Source organism: Phyllostomus hastatus, unplaced genomic scaffold (assembly GCF_019186645.2).
Source record: "Phyllostomus hastatus isolate PE091 unplaced genomic scaffold, TTU_PhHast_1.1 phas_scaffold_11, whole genome shotgun sequence".
Lineage (NCBI taxonomy): Eukaryota > Metazoa > Chordata > Mammalia > Chiroptera > Phyllostomidae > Phyllostomus > Phyllostomus hastatus.
This window is the reverse complement of record NW_025334005.1, coordinates 5,566,177-5,581,226: the sequence shown is the minus strand read 5'-3', so window position 1 is coordinate 5,581,226 and position 15,050 is coordinate 5,566,177. Positions and strand designations below refer to the sequence as shown.

At 51.9% G+C, this 15,050-nt stretch overlaps 1 protein-coding gene across 1 annotated transcript in view; it reads right to left on the bottom strand.

The window, feature by feature from the left end:
* Positions 1 to 15,050, bottom strand: part of AHNAK (AHNAK nucleoprotein) — an 83,298-nt gene that overhangs the window by 30,041 nt on the left and 38,207 nt on the right. Inside the window, exon 5 of the mRNA XM_045855480.1 lies at positions 8,001 to 8,100. Coding sequence (XP_045711436.1) covers positions 8,001 to 8,100 — 100 coding nt within the window. The remainder of the gene's footprint in view (positions 1 to 8,000; positions 8,101 to 15,050) is intronic.

The window sequence follows — 15,050 nt, the reverse complement described above, 5'->3', positions numbered from 1 at the left end:
AACTCCAAGCACCCTACCAATGCAAACCCTACCAGAACTCCAAGGGCGTTCTCACAGAAATAGAACAAACAATCATCAGATTTGCATGGAACCACAAAAGACTCCACATAACCAAAGCAATCTCAAGAATGAAGAACAAAGCGGAAGGCTCCTGGCTTCAAATGATATCACAAAGCTACAGTAATCAAAACAGCATGGTACCAGCATTAAAAAAAAAAAACAACAACAACCAGACACATAGCTCAATGGAGAACAAAATAGACAGCCCAGATATAAAAGCATGCATTTATGGTTAATTACCTCACAATAAAGAAACCAAGAGTATACAATGGCGAAAGAATAGTCTCTTCAATAAGTGAAAGTTTCAATTCCCCTCTCCTACTGCACAGAGTAGTGTTGGAAAAAACAGAGCCACACTCTAACCCACCTGTGCCCTGATGCACTTGGTGTTGGAGCCCTCCTGGCTGAGAGGTGCCACAGCTAAGGATGGACACAGCAAGGTATGCGACTTACCTGGGTTCAAGTCCAAGTTCTGATACTTACAAGTGAGTTACCTAGCTTTTGTGAACCCTAGCTTCCTCTGCCATCACATATGGCTGACAATAACACTTCCTTCATGCACGTACTGACTGAAGTGTAAAGCGCTCCGCCCGGTACTCCAAGCAGGGGCGACACCCAGATCATCGGTCCCTTCGGCCAGTGTTGGTCGGGTGCCCACTCAGTGACAGACACCGTCCCATAGCACTGGGCACAGTCTTAAAAACAAAGGCTCCGCCCTATGGGATTTACCTTTAGAAGGAGAAGACAGATAGTGAGAAACAACTGGGAAAGCAAATCAAAGCCAGATTTCCTCAAAAGCGCAGGCGAAGAGCATGAAGAACAATCGAGCAGGGTGAAGGGGTCAGAGAAGGCGAGCGTAGGACGGACACCTCAGTACATGCAGTCACCTCCGCACCAGTGCTCTGGGTCCGATAACAACAAAAATATTTGTGTGTGTGTGTGTGTGTGTGTGTGTGTTTCCACCAACATCCCTCGCAGAGCAGAATGTCAGAGCCGGAAGAGAACCAGAGTCTCCGTTCGTTTTATAGATACAGAACTGAGACGCAGACAGGTGAGCCGACCAACCCAGGGTCACGGCTGACACAGAGACAGAGGGCGGCACCAACCCCCTGTCTCCTGAGGGACACCAGTTGGTACCCGGTTGCTTCGGGCTGACTTGGCCCGCGTGAAGCTGCTGCCTGGGCCCCAAAGGCTTTCTCCCCGGGGCTGAGTGTCAGCTTGGACTGTTAAGTCATGGTTATGAGCTGGGGCTTTCTCATCCAGGCACCTTTTTACAAGGAAAAGTATATACATGTATATATAGATGCACAGATTTTCAAGAAGACATCCACAAACCAGTGATCCCTGTTTAAACAAGTAAAAGTGAAAGGCCATCGCTTCATCAGGCCCCAAGAATGCCACACACACACACAGATGCCAGCACCCCCCAGAACCACGCAGGGGGCACTCCTCAGCCGGAAGGCAGTCATCCAAACACCAAGAATTACTTTCCTTTTTTTTTTCTTAGATTGTCATCGAACTGGAAAAACAACAGTTTGGCTTGTGTGGTCCCCTGGAGCCCCTGATCCCCGCCGGAGGAGCCCTGCCCAGGGCGCATGCTCTCAGAGGGCTGTCCGTTTTAGGGTAAATCCTTTCAGTGATCGGAACATGCACAAGAACTGTAGACGCGGCTGAAGGGAGTTGCAAATGCCGAGCGACCCGCTTCACTTGGTTTGGAAGCTGCCCTGGGCCAGAAAGATGAGCCCAGGTCCTGAGACCGCGGGGCAACTGTCAGAATCATAGAAAACCCCTGGGCTATCAGGCCGAGCACATCAAAGCACCCTGAATCCAGTCATCGAACAGATGCTGAGCGGGCGCCTACCCTGTGGGCAGGACGAGAAACCAGCCCAGCCCCCGCCATCACGAAGCGCACTCTGCAGCAAGGAGGAAGGAAGTCGGGGAGTTATGGGTTGGAGGGCAGCGAGGGAGTGGGTGGGAGGATGGGTGACGCCTGAGGCTGCGGAGGGAGGGCTTCTGCCTTTACGTCAGGAGTCAGAGAAGGCCTCTGCTGAATGACCCTGAAGGCTGAAGTGTTTGTCCAGGGGAGAACATTCCAGGCATAGTTCGCAGCGGGACAGCAAGGACACTCGCCGAGTCGGGAGAGCGGGGAGGGTGGCAGAGCTGTGCAAGCCCCTGGGCTTTGTCTCAAGGGGCAGGGGCAGCAACGGAAGGTCCTGAGTGAGGAGTGACGTGGTTTGCCTGGTGTTCTAGAAGGGTTGCACCAACTGTATGGGAAAACATATCTGCCAATGATACCTCAGACAAGGGTTTAATCTCTAAAACATATAAAGAACTTACACGACTCCACTCTAAGAAGACAAGCAACCCAATTAAAAAATGGGCAAAGGACTTGAACAGACACTTCTCCAAGGAGGACATAAAGAAGATCCAAAGACACATGAAATGATGTTCAACATCACTAGCCATCAGAGAGATGCAAAATAAAACCACAGTGAGATACCACTTCACACCAGTCAGAATGGCCATCATAAACAAAGCAACAAACAACAAGTGTTGGAGAGGTTGTGGGGAAAAGGGGGACCCTAGTGCACTGCTGGTGGGACTGCAGACTGGTACAACCACCATGGAAAGCAGTATGGAACTTCCTCAGAAAACTAAAAAATGGATCTGCCTTTTGACCCAGCAATTCCACTGCTAGGGACTCATATCCTAAGAACACTAAAACACCAATACAAAAGAACCCTTGCACCCTGATGTTCACAGCAGCACAATTTACAATAGCTAGGTGCTGGAAGCAACCTAGATGCCCATCAGTAAATGAATGGATCAAAAAACTATGGTACATTTACACAGTTGCACAGAATTCTATGCAGCAGAAAGAAAGAAGGAGCTCCTACCCTTTGCAACAGCTTGGATGGAGCTGGAAAACATTATGCTAAGCGAAACAAGCCAGGCAGTGAAAGACAAATACCATATGATCTCACCTTTAACAGGAACCTAAACAACAAAACAAAGAAACAAGCAAAATATAACCAAAGACACAGAAATAGGGGACAGGCTGACAGAGACCAGAGGGGAGAGAAGAGGGAATTTCAGGGGAGAATGGGAAGGGTTTACAGGAACAAATTTAAAGGGCACATGGACAAAAACTGGGGGTGGGGGGTGGTAATGGGAGGGAAGTGGGGAGGGGTGGGTGGGTGGGCTGGAATGGGAGTAAAAGGGAGAAAACTGTACTTGAACAATGATTAAAAATTTTTAAAAAAGAAAACAAAAAAAGAAGGGTTGCACCTGTCATCGTGCTAGGAAGAGACCAAAGGGTGACCGAGGCAGAAACAGGGAGACCAGTTAGGAAACAGGGCGGTAATCCCGGTGAGAGAGAGGAGGCCCCGTCCAGGGCGCTGACGGTGGAGACAGGGAGAGGTGACTCTGGACACGGAACCGCTAATGGTCAGAAGGGTCCGGGGTGATGACAAGGCTTCAGCCTAGACAAGCTGAGGGTGGAGGTGATGTCTGTGGAGGTGCAGCCTGTGGGGGGTGCTGGGGGGCAGGGGGGAAGGGTGGTGAAGAGGGAGTTTTCTCACCAGGCTCTCAAACTCTTGGTTTATAAAATCAGCCTTGCACAAGAGATGGGTCCCATCATCCAGCAGTCCTGCTCCCGGGCACATACCCCGAAGAATTGGAAGCAGAGCCTCGTACAGACACCTCCATGCCACACACACAGCAGTACCGTTCACAGCAGCCAAAAGGCAGGTGAAATCCCAGCATCTGTCACAGGGATGATCGGACAAACAATGGCATACACACACACTGGAACACTGTTCAGCCTTAAAACGGAGTAAAACTCCAACGCAAGCTGCACCACGGATGAACCTTGAAGACATTATGCTGAGTGAAGTCCGTCAGACATCAGAGAGCAAATATAAGGGACTTCTTGAAGTGGTTAGCACCATGGAAACAGAAAACAGGAGTGCGGGGGCCAGGGCCTGGGGAAGGTGAGGGGCAGTCAGTGTGCGGTGGGGGCAGAGCTCCGGTGTGGGAAGACGGCACGTTCTGGTTCTGAAATGGGTGGGGGTGGGGGCTGTGCAGCAGCCGTGTGACCGCACTCGCGCTTCAGAGTGGTTACAATGGCGACCTGTATGTTTACAATTTTTAAAAACTGGATGGGGAGTCCACAGGTGAGTCCACTGGCAGGGGCTCTAAATGGCGTCAGAGATTTATAAGCACAAACCCAAGTGAAAAATTACCCTGGTGCCTTCCCGTGGGGACCTGTGGGTCCGAGGAACATCCGCACCTGTCCCACCAGGCAGGCTTCGGGACTGCGGGGAGGGGCAGGGGCAGAACAGAAGCCCGAGCCAGGCGGAGAGAACGGCGGGAAAGAGCATAAAACCGGGATAAAGTGGTCAGAGGAGCAAAGTGAGCAGAGGAGGTGACAGCACAGGAATGGGGACACCGTGCGTGGCTCACGAGTGGAAGGAGGAGATCTGAGGACAGCTTGGCCACCAGGAGAAAGACACCCCATGACCAGGGCCGTGACGCTGATAAAGGGAACCGGCTTAACCCTCACAGCCACCACAAAAGGGAAGTGAGTCCTCCAATCCTCCTCATTTCACAACTGGGGGAAGGAGACTTGCCCGAACTCAGAGTAGCAGAAGCAGATTCAAACGGCAGGCAGACCAGGTCCAGAGTGGGGCTCCTAACCAGCAGGCTACCCTGCTCTCATACACCCCACCCCCACCCCACCAACCCCGACCATGTGACATCCAACTTGTGACTTTCTGGGTTGGCATTTACAGACGCAACTGGCCGGCATTTCACCCCTCGCAACTGCTCGAGCACTTAGGGCCCCGTGTGACCAGATCGATATCTTGGTTCCCAAACTCTGCCGCGCTGTGAGCTCCACAGCCTCATCTCCAAGTCCAGCAGCCCCACTGACATTCCGTTTCTTTACCAAAACGACCCTGGATGGCAACAGCGGACAGCAGCGCAGCCCCGAGAGAGCCCACCCGAGCTCTGTGCTGCTCAAACTCATTTTTAAAGATTCAGGGAAAGAGCAGACTCCCCTGAAGAAGGCGACTGAAGAGAGAGCTGGAGGCTGATGGCAAGGGCGGGCCGGGTCCACTTCTGGCCTCCCGGTGAAGTGTGTTTACACAAAACTCCGGCTTCAAAGTCCACAAAAGCAAAAGACATGCAAGCTGGTTTCTAAGGCAACGTCCACAATCAGAGAAAAGCCCGAGACGTGGTGTGCAGAGGAGCCTCTGGCCAAGAGCACTGTGGTCCTCCCCCCACCCCCCACCCCACCCCCCGGCCAAGGCCGTGGGGCTGGAAGGCCGCTGCCAGGTCCTCTGAACTCGGCCGGCTAGACTGGAATCCCTGGGCCCGGCGGCTTCACCCCGGCCTCCTCCGGGGCTGGCTCTCCGTAAATGTTCACTGAATGAATACATATAATGCATCCAGTAGATAACAAGTCCTTTGAGGGAAGGGGTCAAATCCCAGTCACCGTTAAATCCCAAGACACTCAATAAATGTCGACGGAGTACATCGTACGAGAAAAAAATGCCGCATGGGGAAGCCAGTCGTAGTGAGAAGCTAGAATCTGCTCCCAAAAGGGCAAGAGAGGGGGATCCAGTCACCCAGCCTCAGGAGTGCTGGGCAGCCAGCCAGAAGCTCCTGCCACCATCCATCCGTTTTACGCACCGGGCACTCTGTGCAACGGACCCTCCCAGGTCTCTGCTGAATGAGAAGTCTAGTGGACACCCCACACTGGGGGGGCCAAAACCTGGAGGTCCAGGTGCCGTGGGAGAGCACAGAGAAGGGGCCCTGAGCCCAGACTTGCAGGCTTGGGGGGGAGGGGGGGGGGCCCTGGGCTGATGACTCGAAGGCCCAGGAAATCAGGGGCAGAAGGAGTGTGGAAGAGCATCGTGAAGACAGGAGCAGGAGCCAGTGCTGTGCGTCTGGGCACCTGCAAGCAGTACAGAATGAAAGGTGCACCTGGGAGACCGTGGGTACGGAGATGAAGGCCAGGTCCCGGAGGCCTTGTATGCTAAACCAAGGATGTGAACTTCCCCCTGGAAAGCCAAGAGGAGCCACTGAAGAATTTTAAACAGGGGAGTAAGATGATCTGATTTTTATTCTAGACTGCTCTCTAGGTAAAGCTCACTCCATTGGTGGAGGGAAGGAGCTAAGACAGGCAGACCAGTCAGGAGGCCATTGCAGCAAACCATGCAAACCTAAGATGTCAGAGATGTTAAGGAGGCGACAGACTGGGGTGGTGGCCAAGTGGTTGGTAGAGCCGACCAGAGGCAGAGAAGACAAGAGGGGGTGGCAGGGCGTCGGGAGGTGGAGGTGAGCCCGCTGCTGGGTGTCCCGGATGTACAGGCCCGGAGCTCCGGAGAGGGAGCCGGCTGGAGAGCAGGTCTGAGAACCAGCCAGCCCCAGGAAGCTGTCCAGAGAAAGTCCAGAGGGACAAAAATAAAGACCCTCGGCCAGGTCCTTGGGGAACCTGCCATTTGAGAACTTGGGGGAGGAGAGGAGCCCAAGGAAGGGAAGGAAAACTCATTCTAACCACAGAGACATTAAGACAAGCAAGATGTTGTCCTGGCTGGTGTGACTCAGTGGATTCAGTGCCAGCCCAAGGACCAAAAGGTCACCGGTGCAGTTCCCAGTCAGGGCACATGCCTGGGTTGCAGGCCAGGTCCCCACTTGGGGGTGTGTGAGAGGCAACTGATTGACATATCTCTTGCACATCAAGGTTTCTCTCCCTCTTTTTCCCTCTGTTCCCCTCTCTCTAAAAATAATAAATAAAATCTTTAAAAAAAGACATGAGATGTCACTAAGCCAGGGGAGGAGAGAGTTACCAGGAGGGAGAGGGCACAGCACCAAGCGCCCAGACACCGCACTGGGCAGGATAAAGGAGAGGCAGGAACAGAGGGTGGGGCACTGGAGTGAGTGGGAGGCCAGGAAGAGGCGACCCTTTCAAGCAGTTTGGCTCTACAGGGACAACCCCACAGCAAGAAAGGAGAGGTGTCGAGGGAGGGTTTTTTAAGGGGGGAGGGGCGTGTGCCTATTGACTTGTAGCAAGGAGACACCAGGATAGAGGTGGGGCGCTGGAGAGGGAAGGGGGATGCAGAGAACCCCTTCTGGGATGGTCCCCAGGGCGAATGGGTAAGAAGCTGACGAGCTCCCATCCCCAGGGACAGGGCAGTCGCTCCACCCCAGCTGACATTGCCTCATAGGCTCATGAAGATTTCAAAATTTCAAGAGAAGCCACACATTCTGTGAAATCTCCTGATTTTGGAATGTTTGCAATTACCTCCCAAAAAAGTTAACTTGTTGGCCAGGCGCAAAAGGCAGCTATGACCCAGACTGAGCCCACGGCCCACGGCCCCCCAGGTAGCTCCCCGTGATCCCGGGTCCGCACACCCCACAGTTACTTCTCCCCTCATCTCAGCCTGCCTGTGGGCGTCTCCCCTCTGGAAGGCCAGAGAAAGCATTTCCGTGACAGGATCAGAAATACCGTTTCTGAAACACTGGAAGACTTTCATCCAGAAGTAGATACTAACCCTTTCACTGGAAGTCTCCACTCTGAGCCCCACCCCACACTCAAGTTCAGAGACGCAGGCCTATGGGCGTGGCCCACGGTCCGCTGCAGCCCCAGGTACAAAGAAGCCCTTGAGAATCCTTCCGAAGGAGTAGAAAGCTCTTCTACAGTGAGTGCATTTTATACAGACTTAGAAAAGCTGAAAGGAGAGAAGGACTTGAATTTCTCAGCACTGGCAAGGGAGGCCCCGGGCTCCTAGGGTCTTGAACCAACTCTTTCCAGAGTGTGACTTCTACGGCGCAGGAAGGCAGGGTCATCTGCGGATGCTCCTTATCTCTGGACGGAGGGCATCATGGTGACAACTCAGGTTATCATTCCTTCAGTCCCCACCCCCTCTTCTCACCTGCATTTGGAGTTTGGACTGAAGTTGCCCGGGCTTGGCTGGTGGCCCCATCAGGTGTATTCCGGTCCTTGCGTTCCAGGGCTGAGGGCTGGCGTGTGTTCTGACAACAAGGACAAGAATTACTACTGGGCAACCCAACAAACCATCCAATCGGTTAACACTTCTCAAACGCCTAGTGTGGGCATATACAACACCAGAGGCCCCACTGTACCTGCCACGCCCCCCCCCCCGCCCCGCGGCTCCCCCCAACACCACGGCATCCCGGCCCAGGCCGCTCCACCCTGGCTCGGAAGCTCTGCCAGTGGAAGAGATAACACAAGCTCAAGAAGTGAGCTGCCATAAGCTGGAAGACACCCTTCTGGGAAAGTGACTCTCCAAGGAACCTCATACAGAGGGGACAACACCACCTCAGGTCCATTGGTTCAGGAGACCAAGTCCCGGTCCTCCAGGATTTTGCTGTGGCAGAACAGAGAGCAGATTCGATTTGACACGGGGGAGCAAGGGACTGTCAAGGGAAGGACGTGTAGAAAGGAGGGTCAGGCGTCACCGCTCCCCAAGCACCTCCTCTGCCCAGCACCGTGCTCAATGCTAGGGAGCAGGTGCCCAATGGCTTGAACTTTTCTAGGCACTCCTGAAGCCTATGCAGTAGGCCTCCAGTCCAGGGGTCGCCACCCCTCACCATCTGGGAGTAGGGGTCCCATCAGGCAGGAAAGCCCGCTGGGGCCCGGGACTCCCTGGCCAACACCTGGGTTCTGTCCAGCAGCAACACGGGAACCTGCTCACAGAGAGCAGGGCTGCTGCCCACAGCTTCACCGGGTGGTTCTTTTCATGGGTCTGCTTGAGCTGAACATCATCCCAAGGAGTTACAATTCCTCAGAAGAAAGTCACTTGGAGGCCGGTGAAGGGAATGAGTCTGGATCTTCCACCTCAAAGTGTGCATTTTCTTATCCATGCTCCCTTCTTACAGAATGTCTGTGTCCCCTGTCCCGAGCCTGCAGGAGGGTGCTGGGGCCGCTGGAACTGGTCCTTCATGAGCCTTGGCTAAGGGCTGGGGCTGTGGGTTATGCACTTTGTATCTCTGTTTGTGGAGACGTGCATGGTGTCCCAGGCACTCTGGAAATGTTCATGGCTTGGATAAATGACCGAGGAAGGAAGGAAGGAAGGAAGGAAGGAAGGAAGGAAGGAAGGAAGGAAGGAAGGAAGGGAGGGAGGGAGAGAGGGAGGGGAAGGGAAGGGGAAGGGAGGGAAACTCTGCCATTTGGGAGCTGATGGGAATAGAGGAGCCCGGGAAAGGAGGGCAAACTCATTCTAACCACAGAGACATTAAGACAAACGAGATATCACTAAGCCGGGGAGGAGAGGGTTACCAGGAGGGAGAGGGCACAGCACCAAGCGCCCAGACACTGCACTGGGCAGGATAAAGGAGAGGCAGGAACAGGGGGTGGGGCACTGGAGCGAGTGGGAGGCCAGGAAGAGGCTAGCAGCCCACTCAAGCAGGGAGGGGAGAGGAAAATATACTTTCACATGAATGACACTTGGCATTTCTTTAACAAACAATGGCATGAAAACTTCCAAGGCTCCTAAAAACCCCACATGGATTAATTCCATCCCACTGGTTCTTTGGAGTCCACAAATGATCAAAAATTCTAATAGGTTAATCAGGTGTGGATTATTTCACAGAAATGGTCTTGCCTTTTCCAGAAAGGATTTGGTTGAATAATTAAGCATTCAAAAACTCTTCTCCTCTTTCAATTTGTTCAGTTGTCAATTCCGACAGGAAACTCAAAATAATCCTGAGTAACCACCAAAGAAAGGAATGTCTTTTTTTTTTTTTTTCAAAAAGGATTGAACAATAAAGGCAAACATGTCACCACCTAACCATGTGCCAGTTTTTTGGTTTTTGTTTTTTTAGAGAGGGGAAGGGAAGGAGAAAGAGAGGGAGAGAAACATCAATGTGTATTTGCCTCTTGCATGCACCCCCTCCACTGAGGACCTGGCCTGCAACCCAGGCATGTGCCCTGACTGGGAATTGAACCAGCAACCCTTTGGTTCACAGGCCAGTGCTCAGTCTACTGAAGCATATCAGCCAAGGCCCATGTGCCAGTTTTAACTTGAATGTTAATTCCTTATAGTAACTCTGAAGGTAGTTGCTGCCCTTCCTCCATTTCACACAAGAGAAAGCTAAAGCTCAGAAGCTTATATAACTTGACCATACAGCTAGGTAGTGGCAGAGCTGGGATTTGAACCTAGGCCATCTGGTTCATGAACCCACACCCAAAACAATCAACCATTCACTCATGTTTTGCAGCATATATCAAAAAAATACAAAATAAAAAACAGTCCAAGCCAAAGTAACCAGAACATGAAGTTACTTTGAAGAAAGAATGGTTCTTAGCTAAATACACAGGCTGCCTCTCAGTGTCCCGTTGGAATAACCTGTGACCGAAACTAGACTGCCTTAGAAATAACAGTCATAGTACTGAAACCAGCAACACAGAGGTTTCTGTACCGGCTGGGCTGGGTAAATGCACTCTAGAAAATGAAACAATCAAATCGTCAAGTAAACAGTTTTCTGATCCAAATATGATATCCAATACAGACATGACGTTAATCAGAGACCATCGAAACAATTCACACTGTTTTAAAATCCTGTGCTCCCTCCGGAAATGTGAACCTTAGCAGGACGCCATGACCAACTCCAGCCGTACTGGACGGTGATTCCAATGAATGATTCAAAGCTAATTGTGTTAGTGACAGAGTCGGGCCCAGGGAGAACATGCAGCGAGAAAAATCCTTTCACAGCCACGATTTTGGTGTTAGCCTGAATACAGAGGTTTAGAAAAAAATAGAAGAAAGAACCCCTGACCTCAAAGGGGAGTGGGGAATAGCCATGAAATCAAATAGAGAAAAATTTCAAATGCTTTTATGGCTTTCCCTTTTAAAAGGCACTTCCCTAAGGAAATGCTGTGCTAGGTGATCTGTGAACCTGGAAAAGAGTGAGGCCCGTGGTGTAGCTTCTGATGGACCAGAAGCCGGGCCTGCTATCCTCACAGCCAAGACAAGGACAAGCCCAGCAACTCCTGTTGATGCCCTCTGAGCCCATCCAAGGGGAGATGGAGGGGCTGGGGAGCAGAGAAGGACGCTGGCATCGTCATTTCAGGACACCGCCACTGTGTGGCAGGAAAGGACGCAGAGGAAGGGCAGGCCGAGGCAGCAGACACCTCACGGAGGCCGCCGCAGAGAAGAGAGGGTCAGCAGGGCGGGGGGAGGCCCTTGCCCCCGGTGCTCCGAGAGCCCAAGCTCTCTCCCGTGTTTTACATCTGAAGGTCACCGTGAACTGCACCGTGGACAACACTGATAGACGACTATTCTAATCCAAGAGGACAGAGGCCTGATGACTCACGCAAAGTAAAATAGTTGCTAAGTAACAGAACACAGAGCTGTTAAATACTGCCATCGCTCTATATTGTGAATCACAATTTCCTGGCCAAGAAGACTGACCTGAAATTGTCGTTCTGACAGTGAGATCCTGGCACACGATACCATACACAGGAGCTGTATTACGGAACTGTACCCTTGAAACCTGTGTAATTTTATTAACCAATGTCGCCCCGATAAAATCAGCAAAATTTTTAAAAATAAACAAACAAATAAACGATAGGAAGAAGGAACCAGGGGGTGGATGAAATAGGTGGAGGGGCCAAAAGGTACAAACTTCCAGTTAGGAGACAAGTAAGCCCCCAGGACGTAACGCACAGTGTGGTGACTACTGTTAACAATACTGTACGGTGTGTTTGAAAACTGCTAAGACAGTGCATCTAAAAAGTTCTCACTGCAAGAAAAAAAATGTGTGACTGTGTGGCTGTGGACGTTAACTGGACTTTACTGTGGTGACCATTTTGTAATACACACACAACAAATCATTATACTGTATGCCCAATGCTAATATATTATGTGTCAATTATGTCTCAATAAAAAGTAGAGTAAATTTATCTCACAAAGTGACAATTTACTAGCTGTTTTACATACTTAGAGTCTAAAGTGAAATTTAAAAAAAATTGTTCCTGCCCTGGCTGGTGTGGTTCAGTGAATTGAGAGCCAGCCTGCAAACCAAAGGTCGCTGGTTTGATTCCCGGTCAGGGCACATGCCTGGGTTGTAGGCTGGGTCACCTGTTAGGTGTGTGTGAGAGACAGCCTGTCGATGTGTCTATCACACACCGATGTTTCCCTCCCTCTCTTTCTCCTTCCCTTCTCTAAAAGGTAAATAAGTAAAATCTTAAAAAAAAAAAACATAAAATGGTTCCTAATCAGAAGATTTAAAAATCAATTTTGAATGTTCTTTCACCTACCTTTAACCTCCCTTTTTTTTCACACTGCTTACTATTCCTTATAGTTTATATGTATTCAGCCAATAAACAAATCAGCAAGCATTCAAAAAAACCCAATGAGACCATGGTTTTTGGCCATCAGATAGGTAACTCAATCAACCAACCAACAGAAGAAATCAATGAAACCCAGCAAGGGTATGAAGAAGGAGAGGGTTTCCCACCAGCAGTGGCAGCGGGACTGTGCTTGGCCACAGCCCTCCTGGAGGGGGATTTGGAATAACTATTAAAAGGCTAATGGCACGTGCACCTTCTCCCAGCCATTGTGTCCCTAGGTACCCAGGCGAAGAACTTGACCATGGGTTCAAAGTGGCGTGTGCGGGGATGCTCACAGACCCTAGGGATGACTCTGAGGTCTGTCGACAGGGGAATCGTTAGCCATGCAGCACCTCCCTGCGCTGTGCGATGTTTCACTGACAGCGGTGAAAAAGAATTAAGGTCTGTACTTACGACCCGCACTGAACATCTCCAGCACGTGCTGCTAAAGGGGGGAAGTCAATTGAAAAACAACACAGCGCAACCATATTTCTGGCTTCTCGTGACCTGCCAGACGATAGAGGTCTGTGCCGATACACAGACGGGTCCAGGTGCGCAGACCAGAGTCCGCAGGGTGCAGGCCGAGGTGGGGGCGAGGGCTAGCGCTAGGGAGGCGCGTGCACTTGAGTTTACTGGGACGAGGAGAATCCTCTTATTGTTTCCATTTTTTACAAGGATGACCTGCTACGCAGTGTGGGTTAAACATGAAGTCTTTGGAAACGTTAGTCTTCAAAATGTCTACCTGCCCCCTAAAGCGTTCGTCAAGGTTGGAAGGATTCTCCCAGCTGTGGTTACTTTGACAAGAGGAGGTTTGTTCAACAACTATTTATTGGGTGCCTGCTATGGGCCAGGTACTCTTCTAGACTCTAGGGAAGTATTTAAAAAATGTATCTCCCTTTGTGGAGTTTACAGTCCAATGGCATCATGGCCTTTGGGGGCTTTCTCTGGGAGTTCCACAGGCTGATACAGCACGCCCAGAGGCAGGGGCGTGACGTGACGGAGATCGGCTGCAGCCCCCTCTTCCAGGCCAGGGCAAGAGGAGAAGGTGCAGATGGTGAAGGCTGTAGTGCCAGCTCATAGCACCTGGCTGGCCCCTCATTAAGCAACTCCCCTGTCTGCTCCAACCAGCTGCACAAGCTGGGGTGCCCGCAGCTGGGCAGCTCTGAGCCAGTCCCCAGGCCCCCGAGGAGGGAGTGCGGACCGAGTGCGAGTGCAGAAGGGGGGGAGGGCATGGCCAAGCTGGGCCTGGCTTGGGAGACCCCGGCTCCTCCAGGCTATGTAGGACAGTCCTCCCTTCCTGCAGGGGGTCACTTAGAGTGGAGGGCGGTGAGAGGAAAGTGAGTGAGTGGAAGTGAGAAGGGAAAGGAGCTGAGCAGAAGCTGAGAGTGCTCCCCCGTGGCCAAAAGAGGGGAGAATATCCCCCTTCAGGAGCCATGTGGCACCAGGGCAAAGCCATGTGACAGCCTGCTGGTCTTCGGCTCCCTCGCTTCCCCTTCCTCCGCTCCTCTGTCCCCTACCCCAGGCCACCTGGCTTCCAGCTTTGCTTCCCAGCTAAGCTGATCAGGACAGACAATGAGGAATAGGGTAGGCGAGGTGACTCCAGAGAGCCCTACCATGAAAAAGTGGAACTGAGACTAAGTAAGCTTTCTGCAGTGATCATTTCGCAATGCATGCATGCATCAACTCGTTACGCTGTACACCTGAAAGTAATACAAGGTTCCATGTCCATTAAGTCTCAATAAGACTGGAAAAGCAAAAGGTGGGGCTGCGTGTGTGGTTTAACCGAGAGATGAAACGTACAACTGAAGGCGAAAAGGTTAAGGGAATCCCAGACCAAAGCGCATTTACGAAAGGACAGCAAGGAGAGGGCCTGTGGTAAACACAAAGGAATGACTCACTAACAGTGAAATTGCAGGCATCCTTGAGAAGCTAGTAGGGGAGAGGTTTCAGGCTCGGGCAGCCTTTCCTGAAGCCTTCAAATCACATCTTATATATAGGCACCAGGCGACCCCACCTGAGCCCAGCCCAGCCTGCTTTCCTTCAATGCTGGTTCACACGGGTGCTGGAAGGCTGAGCTAACCTGACTGGCCTGGAGATTCATGTTTGCTCGGGAAGACTGGCCCCGTTAATGATCAGGCTCAGGTTAGAACCTGTTCCTCCCAAACCTACGTGCAGTCCCTCGGCGAGCCCGTGGTGAGACATGCAGGGCGTGGCCCGCAGCTCCTCATTGCTCGGGTGATTTACAAAATCCATGTGGGCTTTATAATGCCGAGGGTGGATGGCTGTCCTGGGAATCGGCTACAGACCCACCTCCACTTCATTCTTGTCCACAACTAAGAGAATCAGCGGGGTGATTCCTGACCCACCGCTGCACGTAGTCAATAACCCTTGCATCAGCGGGGAGGTCCTGCCCACCTCAGGGAGGTTGTTGCTTTCTGCGGACGAGGAACCAGCAGCACAAGCCACCTGAGTCACAGCCACGCGAACAAGTCCGCGCTGGGCTGGGAACGATGCTTCTCTCCTGGAGACCGGAGGTGAACATGTTCACATGCCCTGCGTCCCATTAAACCAAGCAATTCCCTCCCCCGCCCCCAGGAGATTCCTGATCTCAGGGCCTCTGGCCTGTCGG